The sequence below is a fragment of the Theobroma umbraticum genome, unplaced genomic scaffold, assembly GCF_002168275.2.
Source record: "Theobroma umbraticum cultivar Fairchild unplaced genomic scaffold, ASM216827v3 scaffold_51.0, whole genome shotgun sequence".
Lineage (NCBI taxonomy): Eukaryota > Viridiplantae > Streptophyta > Magnoliopsida > Malvales > Malvaceae > Theobroma > Theobroma umbraticum.
The window spans coordinates 6,469,940-6,487,874 of record NW_018397260.1 but is presented as its reverse complement, the minus strand read 5'-3'; the positions used below and the strand labels follow the sequence as shown (position 1 = coordinate 6,487,874).

The 17,935-nt window shown below is 35.5% G+C and overlaps 2 protein-coding genes across 3 annotated transcripts; one reads left to right on the top strand and one right to left on the bottom strand.

Moving 5' to 3' along the window:
- Positions 1 to 1,347: 1,347 nt before the first annotated feature.
- Positions 1,348 to 6,818, top strand: KNAT1 (homeobox knotted-like protein). Of its 2 annotated transcripts, XM_021428135.1 has the most exons (6): positions 1,348 to 1,855; positions 1,954 to 2,413; positions 2,520 to 2,642; positions 2,806 to 2,941; positions 6,124 to 6,377; positions 6,505 to 6,818. In XM_021428135.1, the coding sequence occupies exons 2-6, from the start codon at positions 2,021 to 2,023 to the stop codon at positions 6,706 to 6,708; spliced, it is 1,110 nt and encodes a 369-aa protein (XP_021283810.1). In that variant the 5' UTR covers positions 1,348 to 1,855; positions 1,954 to 2,020; the 3' UTR covers positions 6,709 to 6,818. The 2 variants fall into 2 exon arrangements, with proteins under 2 accessions (XP_021283810.1, XP_021283809.1); XM_021428134.1 differs by having other exon boundaries at positions 1,348 to 2,413.
- Positions 6,819 to 11,314: 4,496 nt separating this feature from the next.
- On the bottom strand, positions 11,315 to 12,928 carry LOC110416227 (homeobox-leucine zipper protein HAT22-like). Its single transcript, XM_021428136.2, has 3 exons — positions 12,229 to 12,928; positions 12,027 to 12,106; positions 11,315 to 11,907 (listed from the first exon to the last, which is right to left on the bottom strand). Exons 1-3 carry the CDS (start codon positions 12,667 to 12,669, stop codon positions 11,628 to 11,630), a joined length of 801 nt encoding a protein of 266 aa, XP_021283811.1. The 5' UTR covers positions 12,670 to 12,928; the 3' UTR covers positions 11,315 to 11,627.
- Between the last annotated feature and the right edge of the window lie 5,007 nt (positions 12,929 to 17,935).

Sequence of the window (17,935 nt, the reverse complement as noted above, 5' to 3'; positions counted from 1 at the left end):
ATCTTGAGCAAAGTGAATCCCATTTGCATGGATGTTGCCAAATACCCAATTGATGTAACTATTATAATGCAAAAGTTTTTAAATTAACTGCTTAAAATATACATTTTCTCAAAGAGAGATAGACACTGATTTTAATTATTGAATGGTATATTTTCTAATCTCAAGTGTGTGAACAAGATTTAAGATTAAATAAAAAAAATTTTAAAATAAAAAAAATAAATATAAGGGTGTTATTATTTTTTAATGAAAATTTAATCCTATTAACTCTTACGGTATTTGAAATAAAAAACTTTAAAATGTTATGTGAAAAAATATCTTACCATATAAGATCTATGTGAAATTTATCATTTTAATTTATTTATATTTATATTTTTTTTTGAGTTGCTATATGGTATCCCCTCTTTCCAAGAAAATGCCTGCAAGGCATTGAATATTATATTAGTACAGCATTTAATGTTTCTTTTTACCTGTCATAACTCCTCACTATTGCATTAAATAAATTTTGAGTGCACAATAGTACTTTAATCCAATCTTGTTGTAATAACAAAATATTGGACGACTAAATTTACAATATGAAATTGAACTGAATTCACACTCTGGGACTTGAATTTAGAGTGGAGAGGTTCAGTCCTTCAGAGTCTCTCGCTCTTCCCAACTTGGCACCTTCACCTCAAAACGAATATAAAAAAAAAAAAAAGACTTGATGACAAAAGAACAATTCCATGCCGAAATGATTAAAGTTTAAGTGACAATTGTAGATAAACTTCATGGAATTGTCATAGAAAGAATCTATCTATTTAACAATATCTTTTCATTTTTTTTTTTACAAATTTTTAACGGTAGAAAATAATTCATCAAATTTATTAAAAAAAAAAAAAGAACAAGACGAAAGACCCACACAGGGAAGGTGATGAAATTGGTTTTAGTTTGCTGGGGTGTGGTTGGATAGAGAGAGTCATGGATTCGATTTTATTAATATAATTGAATTCAAATCTATTGAGGGAGCTTTTACAAAATTCTTACTATTATTATACGTGCAGAGGCTATATTTAGGCAGATTTTGACCATAAATTCTATCTACAATGATCACATCCAAATTAAATTATTATTACTAATTATATTACTTAGTATACAAATCAACGGATTAAAAAAAGTTTTGATTGTAAAGAGAAAACAGAAGACCTCTAATCTGATTGATGTAACTTGTTTCTTTAAGTAAAAAATTCATTACTATAAAACTTTTTAGACATTGATGAATACTTAATTGAGTGAATAGTTTTCCCCGCATTCATCTCAGTATAAAAACAAGCAAAGGGAGGGAAGGATGTCAAAGGAGAAAACCCAAAAAGCAACTAGAATAGAGTGAATTTTGGTACGTCCGTGAGAGCAAGTGCAATAATAAATATAAAGAAGAGAGAGAGAGGGGGGGAGAAAGGAGGGCAAAGGAAAAGAAAGGGAGAAAAAATCTACAAATCCAATTGCCTTATCTCTTGGTCTTCTTTCTTTGCCTTTATTAATTTTCAAATATTTCTTTTTCTTTCAAGAAAAGAACGTCTTGTCAACCACCCAAAGCCGCGCAGTCGCTGGGCGGTTCCGGCTTGAGCTTAACCTTTCTCTCCTCCTCCCTTCAACCCTTGTCAGATCACCTCAAATTTCTCAGTTTATCTCTTGTTTTTATGATTTCTTTTGGCTATCCTTTTTGATCTTCTCTTTAGCATGAGCAACTCGTGGTGCAATTTCACTTCAAGGCCTCCGTGACATAAAACTGCAAAGAATTTCAATATTCCCTATTAATACAAAGTTCAAGTCTACTCGATTTGATATGAAAATGGAAAAGCTTCTTGCAGTTAGATGAGTAGGGTCTCTAGCTATCCTCTTTAGGATTTCTATTCCTTTATACTTACTTCTTTCTTTAGGGTTTTACGTTTTCTTTGTCTTGGCTTCAATTTCCAGCAAGAGAGAGAATTTTTTGGCTTGTTTAAGCTCACCTGGGTCTGTCGAAAATTCACAACAAGGAAAAATGGAAGAATATAATCAGCTAAACGAGAATAATACTCCAAGGGGAAATTTCTTGTACGCATCTCCAGTTCTTGCACCAAATTCTTCTCCATACGGGAGAGCAAGTAGCGGCTCTAACGTCAGTAATCAGCAGGCCCAGATGCCTCTAACCTCCTTTCATCTTCAATCGAGCGAGTGCTACCAATCCGAGGCACACCCAATTGTGAAAACTGAAGCAAGCACCTCGCAACATGGCCAAAAATTTCACTACCCTTTATTGAGAGGGCATCAAGCAATTCATCACCAGCAAGAAGGGAACGAAAGCTCCAGTACTGAAGTAGAAGCTATTAAAGCCAAGATCATTGCTCATCCTCAGTACTCTAACCTGTTGGAAGCTTACATGGATTGCCAAAAGGTAAGACTTAGTCAACCTGAAAAGTATATTCGGTGAACACAAAACTTGCTTTCAAACTCGAGAGTATTCGATTAACTCATCGGTTCTTTATACTATTGTCATATAGGTAGGAGCCCCGCCTGAAGTAGCAGCCCGGCTAGCAGCTGCTCGACAAGAGTTTGAGGCAAGGCAGCGATCATCGGTGACATCAAGAGACAACTCTAAAGACCCGGAACTCGATCAGTTTATGGTGATTTTGTTTCTCTTTACCCTACTCAAACCTTGGTCCTTTTTGTTTCCCACGAACCTTCTTCTTTGGCTTTTGATTACTTTTTGGTTTTATGACTTATTGGCAAATCCTTGTTTTTTAGTACTTTTTTTCTGACTTAAAAAATTGTGGATCCACAACCCAGGAAGCTTACTATGACATGTTAGTGAAATATCGCGAGGAACTAACGAGGCCAATACAAGAAGCATTGGATTTCATGCGGAGAATCGAAGCTCAACTGAATATGCTCAGCAATGGTCCCGTGCGGATCTTCAACTCTGGTATGTTTTTATCTCTTCGCTTTCCCTTCCCGCACGCTTCTGTATATATTCACACACTTCACGAAGATGATGAGGCTTTGCTTTTCCTTTGCCTAATGCGCCTAGCATGGAAAAAGAATCAGAAGAATAGATCAAAAATTTTGTATCGTTGCAGAGATTGGTATTAACTGTGCCTTGTTTTATACCGTCACCAAAAAAACTGATAGTCTAATTTTGCTAAGCTTCCTTTGGAAATTGTAGACCTGAGCCTGCTTCTCTCTCATTCATTCATTTGCCATTGCTCGTCTTTCCCAGTGAAGAAAAAGGATAACTTTGACCCATATCACTCCTTCCAATAATGAAGAAGAAAAACCCCACAAAAATTGGATCCATTGAGAGAAGGAAAACGGAGAAGAAGACCCAACAGTGAAGAAAACCGCTACCCTATGTATTCATTTAGCTTTGCAAAACCCTAGCTAATCATGAGTCTATACTAAATTGATTGCAATGGCTTAAGAAATCTACACTTGAAAAAGAACAAAGACAAAACGCACTTGGTCTCTGCTATTGCTGGCTATATATATACACACTAATGATGAAACCACACGTTGGCTTTCTCTAATGGGTTGTCTTCGCTTTTATATTCAACTAAATGAGATCTCTGACAGAACCATTCCCTATTTTAGGGTTTTGTTTTTTCCTTCCCAAAGTCTGGATACTCTATTCTATTTAGTTTGTCTGCTAAATCTGATTCTGTGGGATTTTGTACATAAATGCATACCTCGAGAGATTAATGGATCATTATTGTCGTCTGTTCCCGAGTTGTTCTTCGTTTAAATCAAAAGTTGTATTTTTATTTTCCAAGAAAATATTTACAAAGGCTAGGAAATTTTGAAAACATAGGATGCTGTTCAAATCAGTGCTACCCCATGTAGCCTGTACGGCGTTGGCAGGATTTATATTTCTTTATAGGTTTTCTTTATTTGTTTTGGTTGTGTCACTCACAGTTGAGTGATCTCTTTTTTGTTTTTCCTAATTTTTTAAAGGTGCCTAAACCATAGAATGGAATGATTATTAATTATCAGTGAAGTTTCCTTTTAGCGTTTGTTTCTGTATTGGGGGAAGGGGTACTGGGGATTCTGGGGAAGCATGCCCGAGCCATTGTAGCATTTCACTCAAATTTAACCTTATAAATTAGATAGAAGAAAATGCTTCAAAGATACTGATTTTGGTGAGTAAATCTCACTCAGAATGGTGCCCAAGAGATCTCCATTTATGGTAAATTTGTGTCTACATTTTTGTTAATGAACTATGATTATAGTCTATAGAAGCATTGGCAATTGCCCATGAAATGCTTTGCAGTTTTTGATAATTGAGTAAGACGTATGAATTTGTGCTGAATTTAGATGGATAGCCTTGTTTTCTCTCTGGATTGTTAGTAGTAATTTATGTTATTTTAACATTTTTCTGTGATACATTCCAAATGCATATTTCTTGCTTAATCTTTATTGTGAAAAATTGCAAATCTTTTGGGATCAAGCTGATGTTGTGAAATCATGTTTGTTATTGCCAGATTTTGTATAGTAAAAATCGTTGACTCTTCAGTACTAGTTGAAAAACTTGATAAGATTAAAACCTGGAATGCACCAAGAATTGGAGAGTACTGCTAAAATTTCCTAGTGTTTGCATGATAGATTTGAGCCTTGGACACACTTTGCTATTGCAATCTGAGTTTGGTTGTTGATTATAGTGTTAAAGCTTGTATCATTTTGATCAAATTTATATAAAGTGATTCATCAGTGATCTGAGGGGCAAAGATGTTTTTTCATCTTTGCAAGTCTTATTTAACAGCATAAATAATTCGTGTTGATCAACTTGATTAGTTCAAGTTGATTCAAGATAAGAGCATTGACGTGCTAAACTTTTTTAATCATTAATTGGCATCCCACTTTCTTATGATTTTACTGATTTCCGTGCATGCATTCTATAGAAATTCAGAAGTTTGATGTGAATTGTGATCTTTATGTGTCATGACTGAAAATTTGAATATTTAATAGTCTATTAATGCTATCTTAATTATATTATTTTTATAATTTTTAGTAAATTTGGTTTTTCTATAGGACCTTCTCCTGCATTCTTATTAAACCAGTCTTGGATTTTCCCTTGTTCTAGCATAATAAAGATGGAATGATGGTTGTCTATTCCAACTAATGCAATTAGAATAGGATGTTGTTCCACCCATAAGGCAGTGACGAAGGTGGGAGGAATGGTTGAGTGGTTTCCTTCACTATTGACGCCTCATGATGCAGATGACCCAAGTTCTGACTCAAGACATTCCCTTTTGAGGGCTAAATTTATGAGATCTTTGTTGGTTTGCGTTGCTCTATGCTAATGGGAGCGTCTGTCCATGCTTAAAATGGTGAGAGTCCCTTGTCATCTTAAGAAAGATGGGCTAGGAAGAAAGTTGTAAGTTGGTTAATTTTGATATTATCTAGCTCTTTCTTTAACACTACTCAGAACCTTGCTCTCTCGCTTCTTTTTGGCAATATGATCAGATGGTTCTATTATTAAGTTTACTCTTGTAGCTGTCTGGGACACTGTACAACTTCACTGTAAGTTTGGTGAGTTACAATCTTAATTGATCAGCTTTAACCAGATTGAATGGGCAATGCATTCACTCTCCTTTTCCTTCTTTCCACTCTCCTACAGTCTGTCTGACTTATCCGTTGGTGGCTCCTGACTTTTGTGCAAATTGAGCGACTGTTGATTTACACGTGTCATCTCTGTAGTTGCTATCTTGCTAGGACTTCTGTTTGATTTAATCACTGCCCTTATCTAAAAGGTCTAGGAAAATGAAAAAAAAGAAGCCATGAACTGTTTACCGATTGAATTTATTTATGAGAAATAGTTTTAGACTTTACCAAATTCAAAAGGATGAAGACAAGTTGATATAGGTAAGTTATTACCTATTATTGTTTAAGAAAATTTTACTGTCCTCTTTGATTTGAATTCTTGGGTGCTTTCATCAATCCTATATCAGTAATCAATTGCACTGATTCTGTGACTCCGATGATGATGATGCTTGTGAAATTAGTTGTAATTGGACAGAGAATATTGTTGTTATGAAAATTTCCCGCACTGTGTATTTGGTTCTCTTGTGAGGTGCTTATTTTTAAAACTTTTCTATTGTAAATTAAAAACAGATGAGAAGTGTGAGGGTGTTGGTTCTTCTGAGGAGGATCAAGACAATAGTGGTGGAGAAACCGAACTGCCTGAAATTGATCCACGTGCTGAAGATCGAGAACTGAAGAACCACCTATTAAGGAAATACAGTGGTTACTTAAGCAGTCTCAAGCAAGAACTCTCCAAGAAAAAGAAGAAAGGGAAACTACCCAAAGAAGCTAGACAGAAATTGCTTAGTTGGTGGGAGTTACACTACAAATGGCCATACCCTTCAGTAAGTATCTATATATCCTCTTAAATTCTTGTCTTCTTCTACCTGTTATAAATTGTTATGCTACTGAATTTCACATGAATTCTAGTTTTTATCTTGGCATGCTAAAAATCCAATGGTGATCCCACAGGAGACGGAGAAGGTGGCATTGGCTGAATCAACTGGTTTGGACCAGAAACAAATTAATAATTGGTTCATAAATCAAAGGAAGCGTCACTGGAAACCTTCTGAAGACATGCAATTCATGGTGATGGATGGTCTCCATCCACAGAATGCAGCTCTCTATATGGATGGTCACTACATGGGTGATGGTCCTTACCGTTTGGGCCCTTGATAATGTGCAATACAGCATTAAATTACCTTCTGCCTGTATCTGTGAGTGTTTGTTTAGTTACATTGCAGTCAAAGTATATGAGATCTATAGTCTTCCCTTGTTTTCTTTCATTTGATAGAAATCAGCAATGCCCTACAACGTAATCTAGTATCTTTGAATAACAAACATCCCTTCTTATAATTTTATGCATGTGTACACATTGTGGTGATCATTGAGGATGGGATTTTAATAGTTTGTGATTGTACCATTTGCACAGATTTGGGATGTATGCGTTTGTGTCTTATGTCAGAAGGCATGTTGTTGCATTTTGTAACTTCATTGCTGTCTGAAAGTGAAAAGTATTTAAGGAGCTACTGCTGCAAGACAGATGTAATCATGTAATCTAAAGTTCACGTCTGTATGGGGCAGTGCTACCTGTTAAGTGTATAAAATGAGAAAGTAAGTACGGGCTTGATGGAGTTTTAATACTTTGAGAACTTCTCTTTTCAGCTCATGAAGCCTGGCCATCTTGAATCATCCAAATGCTAGCATATTCTTTCCCTCATATTGATATCTTGGAATTTGTCTTGATGGACGGTTATAAACTTCTGCAAATGCAAGTGTCTATATACTTTTTTACCTCGTTTTCCCTATTCAAATTGGTTTTACAGTGAGCATTTTGGAACAAAATTTTTACTTAAACTTTCTTCCATATCTCGCGGGAGGAGTTTTAGCAATGGCAGTTGCCTACGATATAGTTGATCCTTCTCCCTTTGGTGCTCAGACTGCTGGCAGTAATATCATCTGTTTCTTAGTGTATGATTTAATATGATTGTGAATTTGTGGTCATGGCAGTTTTCCACGCGTCTCTGGAACTGGTTAAGCATATATGATGATAATTGTTTCTAAAGGATATGGTTTGACTGGTTCGCTGGCAGTGCAGTTCAGGCCAACTGCATCTAATTTATACAATGCCCTCTTATGTACGTAGAAGGATTAAAGAAAGGACGCAAACTTTAAAAAGGGTGAATCTAAACGACGACTACACTAGCGGAACAGCTTGAGATACCGATACCATAAACCGCTAACAAAGGCATTGAGTGGCTTCTCTGATATGCCATCCGCCTGACAGGAGGGGGTGTAGAAGGGCATGTGGCAGACAACGAGAAAATTGGGAAGAGTTTGATCTTTGGACCGGGAGTTCAAGTGAATGAAGCTACTTCTCAGTTGCTGAATCAGATGGATTCATGTTTGTAAGTTACCCAACTTGATTTTTATTAACCGGTAAAAGTTAGTTGAGAGCGGAGCCTGAGTAGTATGCACGTGCATGTTTACGCATGTATATGCATGTAAAATTTCGTGTATAAGTAAGCTTCAGGTTTCATAATTCGAAATCAAGTTAACAAGCATATATAACCAATCAGTGGCTTTAGTTCTTCCTTCCTTCCTTTCTTCTTTCTATCTTTCTACAAAAATATAAACAAACTAATCGAAACAGCAAAGGGTCAATAAAAGACTAAGAATTCCCAATGCATCCATTAGGTTTTTATAAAGAAACGTTCATGGAAGGGATTAACGAAGATTCATGTATCCTTCCAGGACCATGGCGCTTCTTTCTTTCTTTCGAGAGAACCCCACCTAAAGCGTATTGAACAATGATCCAAGGCCCGTCAGAACTGGGTTTGGGTTCATTGCTCAACCCAAGCTAGCCCACTTTGAGCTTCTCTATCGCGGTCCATGAAAGCCTATCGATAGCATTCGAGTCTTACAAGTCACACATTCTCACTCAAGTGAGGACGAGAAGCTTTTGCAAATTGAGGGAACTTTCTTTTTATAAATTCAATTATTGCTTTCTGGTGGTGTCTTTGAAAAGTAGTGCTAACTTTTATTTAAATAAAAAAAATACTAAAAGGATGAACAAATTAATAATATATATATATATATATCTCACATCATCCTTGATATGCCTCATCATTTTTCATGTCAACCAAGCATGCAAGATAATGCATAAAGTTTCGCGATTGCAAGAAGCATTTTTATAATATTCTCGATTATTTAATGGAATTTTATTTATTTATTTATTTACTTGTTTATTGAATTGAATTGCGTCATTGCCTGCATGTGTTTCACACTCCATAATAAGGCTAATTGCAAAAAGTGTGAGAACATTCCATGCCTTAAATGATCACATTATTGAAAGAATTTCAAATGGTTTTGGATGCTTATCCACCGCTAAATTTGAAAGCCTCATGGCTCACGCCTACGTTAATTTTCCACCTTTACATTTGCCTTCCTTTTTTTGGGGTTTGTTTATAGTAAGGATGCAATAATATTGATTTATAAATTTTATTATTTTTAATTTTAATCTCCCCGAAGAAGGAGAATGAAAATAATAGGGAAGACTTATTTTGTATTTCACCAAAATTTGTTACCGATGTTATTTTTTAAAAATGATTTTAATATTGGTAATGTATATATCATCAAAATTGATAATTAATGTTATGTACCACGCTAAACATTTCAAAAGAATTAGATAAAGTGCGTTAATCCGCACATCAAATAAGTAAGAGGATCCTAAAAACTTTATAAATATAGACACTTCATCATGTTAAAATTTTGAGAAGAAAATAATAATCTAATGGTAAAATGGTACCTTAATAGATCTTCAACTCTAGATAGGGGCGAATTAAGAATTTTTTATGTAATGTCATAATTAATATAATAATAATTAACGAGTTCATTAGCATTATTAATCACATAAAATTCTAATATAAGCAATATAATTAATGGGAATTTTTGACATTTTAGTGGTGTCATTTGACACTTCTTATATTCACTTGGGTTTGCCCTTGGCTGTAGGGAAGGTACAAAGGTAAGGTAGTCGATAACAACGAAGGCTAGCCGAATTAGAGATGAGAGACGGTCAAGCCTAATGTTTAAAAAAAAAAAAAGAAAAATCTCATATTGAGTAAATAAAAAAATTTTAAAAAACGTACAAATGTGCATGTTTTATTTACAGTAAAAATACTTTTGTTTTTAAAATGTTCGAAAGTAATAACTTTTTTTAAAACACTTAACACTTTCTTAATACTATTAAAAGAAAATACAAATTAAAATCGAAACGCCTATACTCTCATATAATTTATTGAATAGAGATCATTAATATTGAAAAGTCAATTGACGATGATATGTACATAAGAAAAAAGAAACATCGCTAAGTATGTGTAAGCAAATTTCAAAGCATTTTGTCTGTCTTCGTTTTAGTAAATTAGCAAATTGAAAAAATTAAAGAACATGTCAGCAACCATGAAAAGCTCCAAAACCCCCCAACTTGATCATCATCCAGTAAGAAAACTGTAAGAAAAATAATTTTATCATGATGATAATTCACCACCATATCCACCATCTTGTCCAACAGGATCCCACTGGCAGAGATTCAAGGATATGGAGATAAGCTTGAAAACCCATTTAAGCAAAAGTCTGTTTGTGAAATGGAAAGAGCAAATTAATGAATGTTGACACTAACCATTTGAAGACAACCCAAGAAGCCAAAGTCAAAATTTTCATATCATCAATTATCAAGCACATGATTATCGACTCGCTAATCATTTTCATAACTTAATTATTTTAGTTTAAATGTTGCTTTCTATCTCTCTTTCCTCTTATTCGTGCATCATTTAATGTTAGAACTTTCACAAAACGTTAGTCTTATCTTCTAATCTATATGCAATATATGTAGGCTAACCATACGCTAAAAAATTCCTCAACTCTTCTGAAAAAAATCTAAATAATTATGACTTCTTTTATCCTTGAATTAAGCTTTTGAAGTGCTATTTTAACCCCTAAATGGAAAGGAATTTACTTAGATTTTTTTTTTGAAATAGTTCAACGACTTTTTAGAGTATATTGTTATGAAAATCATGATTAATATGGCTTTGACATTATGATAAGGGTTTTTTTTTTCTGGATAAAAAAATTATATCTTATGTATTATGGATGTTCATGCGGACCACGCCATACATATCCCAAAGCTGTACGTGATTTAATTGGTTCGCCAGATTTGGACGTCTTTTTCAAGTCTTGCAGTCCTGCCAGTGAGCTGACAGGACTCAAGAACCTTATCGGACTGAAAATTAGACTTTGAGGGGAAGGATTAGTCTAATCTGTATGAAAGTCTTCGTGAAATCAATTACTTTTTTAAGCTCATGTCTGCGAAATAAAACTCCTTAGTTTTTTTAATTCTTGTGATTGGTAATCCCATACTAATCACACTTGTATTAAAAAAATTTGTATCCGAATTCTCTCTCTTAATCTAAACCACTGGAAAAATGATTACTTTATGAGCAAAGGCGATTCTATGTTTCTTTTTCTTGGTCATTAAGCAAGTTAAGGCAATTTCTACTAAGTTGCCTTCTCATCCAATGAGAATTTCTTCCTGACTAAAAGCTACAGTGAAGGTAAGCTTTAGCCAATGAGGGGAAAATTCAAAGTAGATGGAGTAACCGATGGGCCAACTCTGGAATTGTAAAGCTGGAATTGCAGAGTTTCAATAGATAACATGGCAAAGCAATCCAGAAGAAGGAAGAACAGAAAAAAAGACAGAGAATACGTATAACATTTAAGAAAATACGTAATTTACAGTCCCATTATTCTGTTAAAAAGGAAATAAATCTCCATTTCTCTATGCCTCTTACAATATGGCCTAAGTTGACTAAATAAATAAAAATCAGTAAGGATAGTAAATTAAATTTTCAAACAGATGAGAAGAACAATATCTTCTCAGTTTCTGCTAAAAATGTACAAATATTTCATTTATACAAGGAATATATATAGATATAAGTCTTTTAAGATTCAATTACTCCGTACAGATATATATATATATATTTGACACATAAGCCTTGAACAAAAATAGCTACTGTTCTATGGCCTCAACAAGTTGCCTAGCAGGCTGCAGATGGGTGAGTGAAGGGATTGAAAAAGTGAGATTTCTGTCCAATTGTAAAAGGGCTAGTTGAAGGGCCTTCACCCCCGCTGGCAACCCTCTCACAGGAAGGGCACATGGTGAGGGTGGCTGCAGGCAGCTGCATACAATAAGATGCTGTTAGTTTCAGTGATTTAAGCTCTTGCAGTTCCTTCTGCAGCCTCTTGTTCTCTTCTGTTAGCGTCTCACAACATTTCTTCAGTAACTCACAATCTACTTCAGTCTGTTTCAGCTTTGTCCTGTATTTGAAAACAAGGAACAAGAGAATCCAAAGTAAGGGGAAAAACACTCATTCATGAGAGGATAAAACAATGATTACCAAGATATATATATATATATACATGGTTAGTAAGGATACCTTGCTCTCCTATTTTGGAACCATACTTCCACTTGCCGTGGCCTTAGATTCAGCTGTTCTGCTAAAAGTTGCTTCTGTTTCTGTTAACACAAGAATGAAGCAATACCAATAAGAGAATAAAACTAATATAAATATTCAAGAGTATATGCAGATATACCTGTATAAACACTAAATAGAATAAAGATAAACAAAGATGGTGTACAGGATTAAGAGTGCTGTGTTCTTTGAAGCTGTCTTCTAAAATGGCAGATTGCTCTTTGCTAAGCCTAAGTTTCTTTCTGGGGCTCCCTTCTTCATCTTCATCACTGACCCTTGAAGATACTCTCTCCAATTCTACCTCTTCACCACCAAAATCCCTCTCCCTCTTAACACTAGAGTTAGAAAACGAAGATACTGCACTGAGAGAAGAGGTTTGTTGATGCAAATCTATGGATTCGCCATGTGCTTTACTGGCATCAATCTTTGTAGCAGATTGGTATATGTCATCCGATGGACCTAATGTAAGAGATGGGAAAAAGTGATCATGTTTCAGGAACAATTTCTTCTTCTTTTGTTGATGATCGGACTGCGAGAACTGTTCCTGCTTGACAAGGCAGCCTAGACCAAGACCAAGGCCAGTGTTACAAACATCATCAAAACCCATTGTGGTTAAAACTAAATGTTGCTCGAAGCTGCTAGCTAGCACAAAATCTTGATGCCGAGGAGGAAAAAGAAAAAGGGTTTTTCTTAGAGAGGAATGGAGGAGGCGGGAGGAGTGTAAATTAGGGGGACTTGTTGAGGGGGGCAGGGACGTGGAACGAATTATTAATCAAAGGAAATGAGTAGACTGACGAATCCGGTTGTGAATGATGAAAGTTCCCATTTCTCTTTGTCCTCATAGGTTGACCATTTAGAACAAAACTCTTCCCTTCCTTTCTCTCTCTGTCCCTCCAAGAGCCAAGAATACAGTGTATAAAGTGCATAGAATGGATTGCATACGTGGAATCACATGGAAAGTGGGGGGTGTACACAAGAGCACATAAAAGAGAATAATTCGACCCTTTTGCCTTTTTTTCTTTTTGGACTTTTCTCCTGATTTTCACTTTAAATCCACACCTTTAGACACATTGATTATAAAGCAATTTATTTTAGAATTATAACTGGAGGTATAAATCAACATTTAGAGAAACAACTCTGTCACTTGGATCTATATATATATATATATATATATATATATATATATCAATCATTTTCTTTTCAATGTTAACACCCAAAGGGTGGTGATTAATTAAAGGTGGTCAGATAGCAAACAATTATTGTCAATTACAGGCAATGATGTTGATTTTAGTGTGGTAAATCAGAGGAGACAAACATTTCATGATAGGATTAGATGGAGACCCATCATCAGCGGTGTGTTTGTATGTATACCTAGTCGCAGACCGTCCAAATGTCCCCCACCACATGCCTTGCTTCTCTAACAAGTTATAGACTCTCGTAAAACTTGCCCAAATATTCTTGCAGGAGAAGGACATCACCTTAACTTGATTCCTACCAGAGGACATAAGCAGGCAACTACAGCAGACAACTTGGGTTGATAATTAGAAAATGAAACAGGCTCACACATCTTCTGATGTGCCACAGCACGATTTCCTCACTCGATTCCTCTTGACCTAGTAAAGCCGATAGAGAGTTTCATGATTATTGTCAAGTGGTCAAACTAAGCTTTGCCAGAGGGGAAAAGAATGGTGACTGAACTAATAAGATGGCATTAAAAATTGTGGGTGTACTCATGAGACAAGTTCAGGACAGGGAAAATCGATTACTGGGAAGCATGTTTTCTCCAACATTTTCACTGTTTTCCTCCTAGTGCTGTGCTGTCCATGCTTTCAAAAATGCAACTTTCTCGGGGTTTATCGTTTACAAAGTTTTCAATATGTTGGGGGAAATAAATTCTGCACCGTTATTAGTTGCTTAAGAAAATTATTTGAAGAAAAAGTATATATGACCTACCACTTCACACAATTTGGAGGAAGAGAAAGAAAGAGATGTGCACCATATGGGTCTGAATGTAATCTGGGGCCTCTCTCTACGTCAAATCAGTGTAAATTTGGCATGGATGGATATATTGAAGATTACATGCTATAAATTTCAAAGGTGCTATAATAATAACCCGAATACAATTCCCTAGCATAAACTTGCCGATGAAACTTGATGTTGAATCTCGAAACTCATTATCTAATTTTCTGATATATATAGATACATATTTATTCTATTTATTTTCCATTTTCAATTAAAATTTGTGGTTCACGCATCTTATACCCTTTCTTATTGGAGATGTAACTGTGAGATTTTCTTTCCAAGAATCCTTTTCATATGATAACCCAACAGGGAGCAATTTGGAGAGATAGAAGATGCAAAGGATTATTAAGGGAATATATTACAAAATCGAACTCTGATTCCATTTGGTCTTGAATCTTTCACATAGTTGTTAGGTATAAAGGGAGGTTAACCACTAAGTTATAGGTTCTCCCCCAACGCCATTAATATAAATATTGAGATAAGTACGAAATAAATTGGTTAAAAATGCTAAAAAATAAAGTTTTTTTTTCTGTAATTTGTACATTAAAATTCAAAACAGGTAAGTTGTTTTAATCTTTAAATCAAACACAGATACATGCTGTTCACACGTGAAAAAAAATTAACCCATGAAATTGGGAAAGCATATTTTTTAAATATAAACATATATATAAATTAGGTAATATATGGGTGATGGGAAAGGATAACGATACGGTACTGCTAATCCACCGACGAATCTATAAGTTCAATGCATAAGTTTTGGTGGGTCATTTTGATGAAATTTTTCATTGATTAGACATCTAACGGTGGAATATATAATTGAATAGGGAGATTGTTAACCCTTTTCCAGTTTTAACAATTCTAGAGGCATGGACGTAAAAAGTATATATTTATATATATATTTTCTGATCATTGAGTCATGGAAAGCATTTTGGCAGGCATCGGATAGGATTATTCAAGCCTTCATAGCCAAGTTTCTGTCCTAGTGCGGATAGATAGACATTGACTTTGAAACAGTGGGGAATATATTATGGTATATATATTTATTTTAAACTCAGTTCAAGGCATGATTAATTAGGAATAATTAATCAATAAACTAATACTTTTTAATCAAACATTAACCAAGACGACAAAGAAAAGGGGAGGGGGGGTGGGGGGGAAAGGATAGCTTAAAAACAAAGGATGCTCAGTAGCACTTGTGCTTGGTTCACACTTGACACAATAACACAAACAGGGCCGATTCTTTCTTTCTTCTTCATTTTTTTATATCATTTGGGGGAATCCACGTGTCGAGTACAGAGGAACGACACGTAGGATTGGCGGCAGCAATAGACAGAATGGGCCCCACAAATGATTTGGCATGATGGAGCATTCGATTCTAAAAGGATGATAATTGTGGGAGCAAAAGGACGTAGGCAATGATAGAAGGGGAGAGAGGGGGTGGTGGTGGTGGTGCTGGAGATAAGGTTTCAGATGGGTTCCGGCCTTTAAGGCTTAGCCGACCAGTGGTAGTGAGGAATTGTGCTCTTTGTTTGGCTTTTCTACACACCTCTTTTCTTCCCCATACCAACCGTCCATGTCAAGGAAGCCATCACTTTTGTCTGCATTTCTACTACAACTTGTTTTATTGATTGTAATCTACGTTATCACTAGGCGACGCTTTAACTATTATTATTGGCATCTAAACTTTTTCACTTATTTTAAAAAGAGATCAACATTGATCATTGAATGCATGACGCATCAAACAGGTTTATAATAATAACAATAATGTTGCTACTCTAATTTAAACAACAATCTTTATGATCAATACAAAGGAATTAATGTTGTTTCCAAAAGCTGATGAGACATTAATGTTAAGATGTAAAATGTTTCAAAAAGGTAATGAAATGCTTTATATTTGCGTCCATGTGAGAAATATTTATTAATTATTCGGTGGAATCTTAAACGTTTAACTTAATCACTTTCTAAATAGTGACATGATGTTGTGAATAACATTACAAAAAAATTAGTGTAATTGATGAAGAACTTATTGAATAATATTTGGGTTTTTGGTGTTAAGCTCTTAATGTTAATTAGCAATTTGAATTTAAGTTTTTGATTATCACATAATTATAATTTAAAATATTATTATCACAAGTTTACTAATATATATATTTTTTATGAATAAACATGACATATTTATGTAAGAATTTGATAAGAGATATAGACCGAAGAATTAAGTTTGGTAACGGGACAAGAGAAGTCCAGTCAGTGCAACATAATCCTCATGGACTTCCATTAGATGGAAGGCATCATCAAGGCACCGACTTTCCTAAAGCAACGGTCGGCCTGCCCCACTTTGTCCTTCTCTACTCCCTTGCCATTTTCGTGGCACTAGACTTTCAATCACAACCATCATGCTTGCGCTTCAAATGGAAGGTGATGACCTAAGCTAGTGAGCCTCTGCTCGAGAAAAACACCAATGTCAGCCCCCACCCTCACTCAATTTCTCACGGAGCTAGTCTACAAAGTCTAGAGGGAGCCATTTGAGCAATTATTTTCGGTGATTTTTATAACAAGAACGAGAATATAAAGTTCCCTTTCGCCTACAAGTTGGAGCTATATATGAATAAAGAGGAGGATTCAAACTTAAGTTCCTTAATGTACCCTTTATTTGCTGATCCAAAGATAAAGAAATTGAGATAAATTTAAGCAAGCAAGGGCAAGGCAAAGGCAAAGGCAAAGGTTCAAGGAAGTAGTAATATTATTGGATGGTGGTCCCAATCACATATAGGAGAAAGAACGTTATACTCTATACGGGTTTGTTTGAAGCTACGTGCTCTCGCGCATTAGAGTGTCGACATGCTGTGTTTGTGCGTATGGCTACCCTAAAATGGAAGATCAATGGGGGGACCGTTTGTGATTGTATTTGGCCCATCTTTCTAATTAGTAGATTTACAATATTATAGGAGCGGTTTTGTCGGTGCTTGAGAAGCTTGCTGCCACCTCTCTTTTCTTCCCATCATACTGTGTTTCCCTCCATTTCATTTTCTATTTGCAAAAGAGAAGGAAAGAAAGGTAAGAAAACGAAAGGGGTAGGAAGCAATGAAAGTTGCAATTGTCTTTTTCCATATGTTGCATAAAATTTTCATGTTCTTTTAAGGCCTGCAAACAGAGGCCGTTATATCCAAGTAAAGACTAAAGGAAGCCCAAGTATGACAGGGTTTACATGGATCTAATTGCTGACGGGCTAGGCCCAAGCCTCTCTGTGTCTCTCTGGGCAGCCATATTTGACCACAAATCAAGCGATAATTCCAATGTTGTTGGAGGCATTGATTGCATAGACGGATTTTTCCACAACGAGAAAAAAGTTCCCTTTATAACGGCGTCAACATAAAACGGACTTAGAGAACAGCTAACCAGCAGAAGGGGAGGAGGGAGAAAGCAAGATGTGTTACGAAGTGAAGTGCTCAGCATGCGGGAAGACAACGTGGGGAGGCTGCGGAAGACATGTTCCGTCAGTTTATAAGCGGGTCCCTGAAGACCAACGCTGCCAGTGTCGGGAATGGCCTGGAGTCAACCCTTCTGCCGGAGATCCTCAACCCTCAACTTCTTGTACTATTTTGTAGTAATCGTTTACCTTTCTTCTGTGTTCTCAGTTCGATTTGACCCGTCGAATTGCTGTTATCTTTATTTTGCTCTTGTTCTATTTCGATTGCCATCGGATCGGTGTTGTTTACAATTGCTCATCACTACTTTTGTTTTACAAGTAATCTTTTTTCTTTTGTGTTGCTGGGACTTTGGAAATCTTCCTGAAAAGAAATAATCTTGCGTTTCCTATACTTTAGTTCAACTTACTATGTTCTAATTCTGAT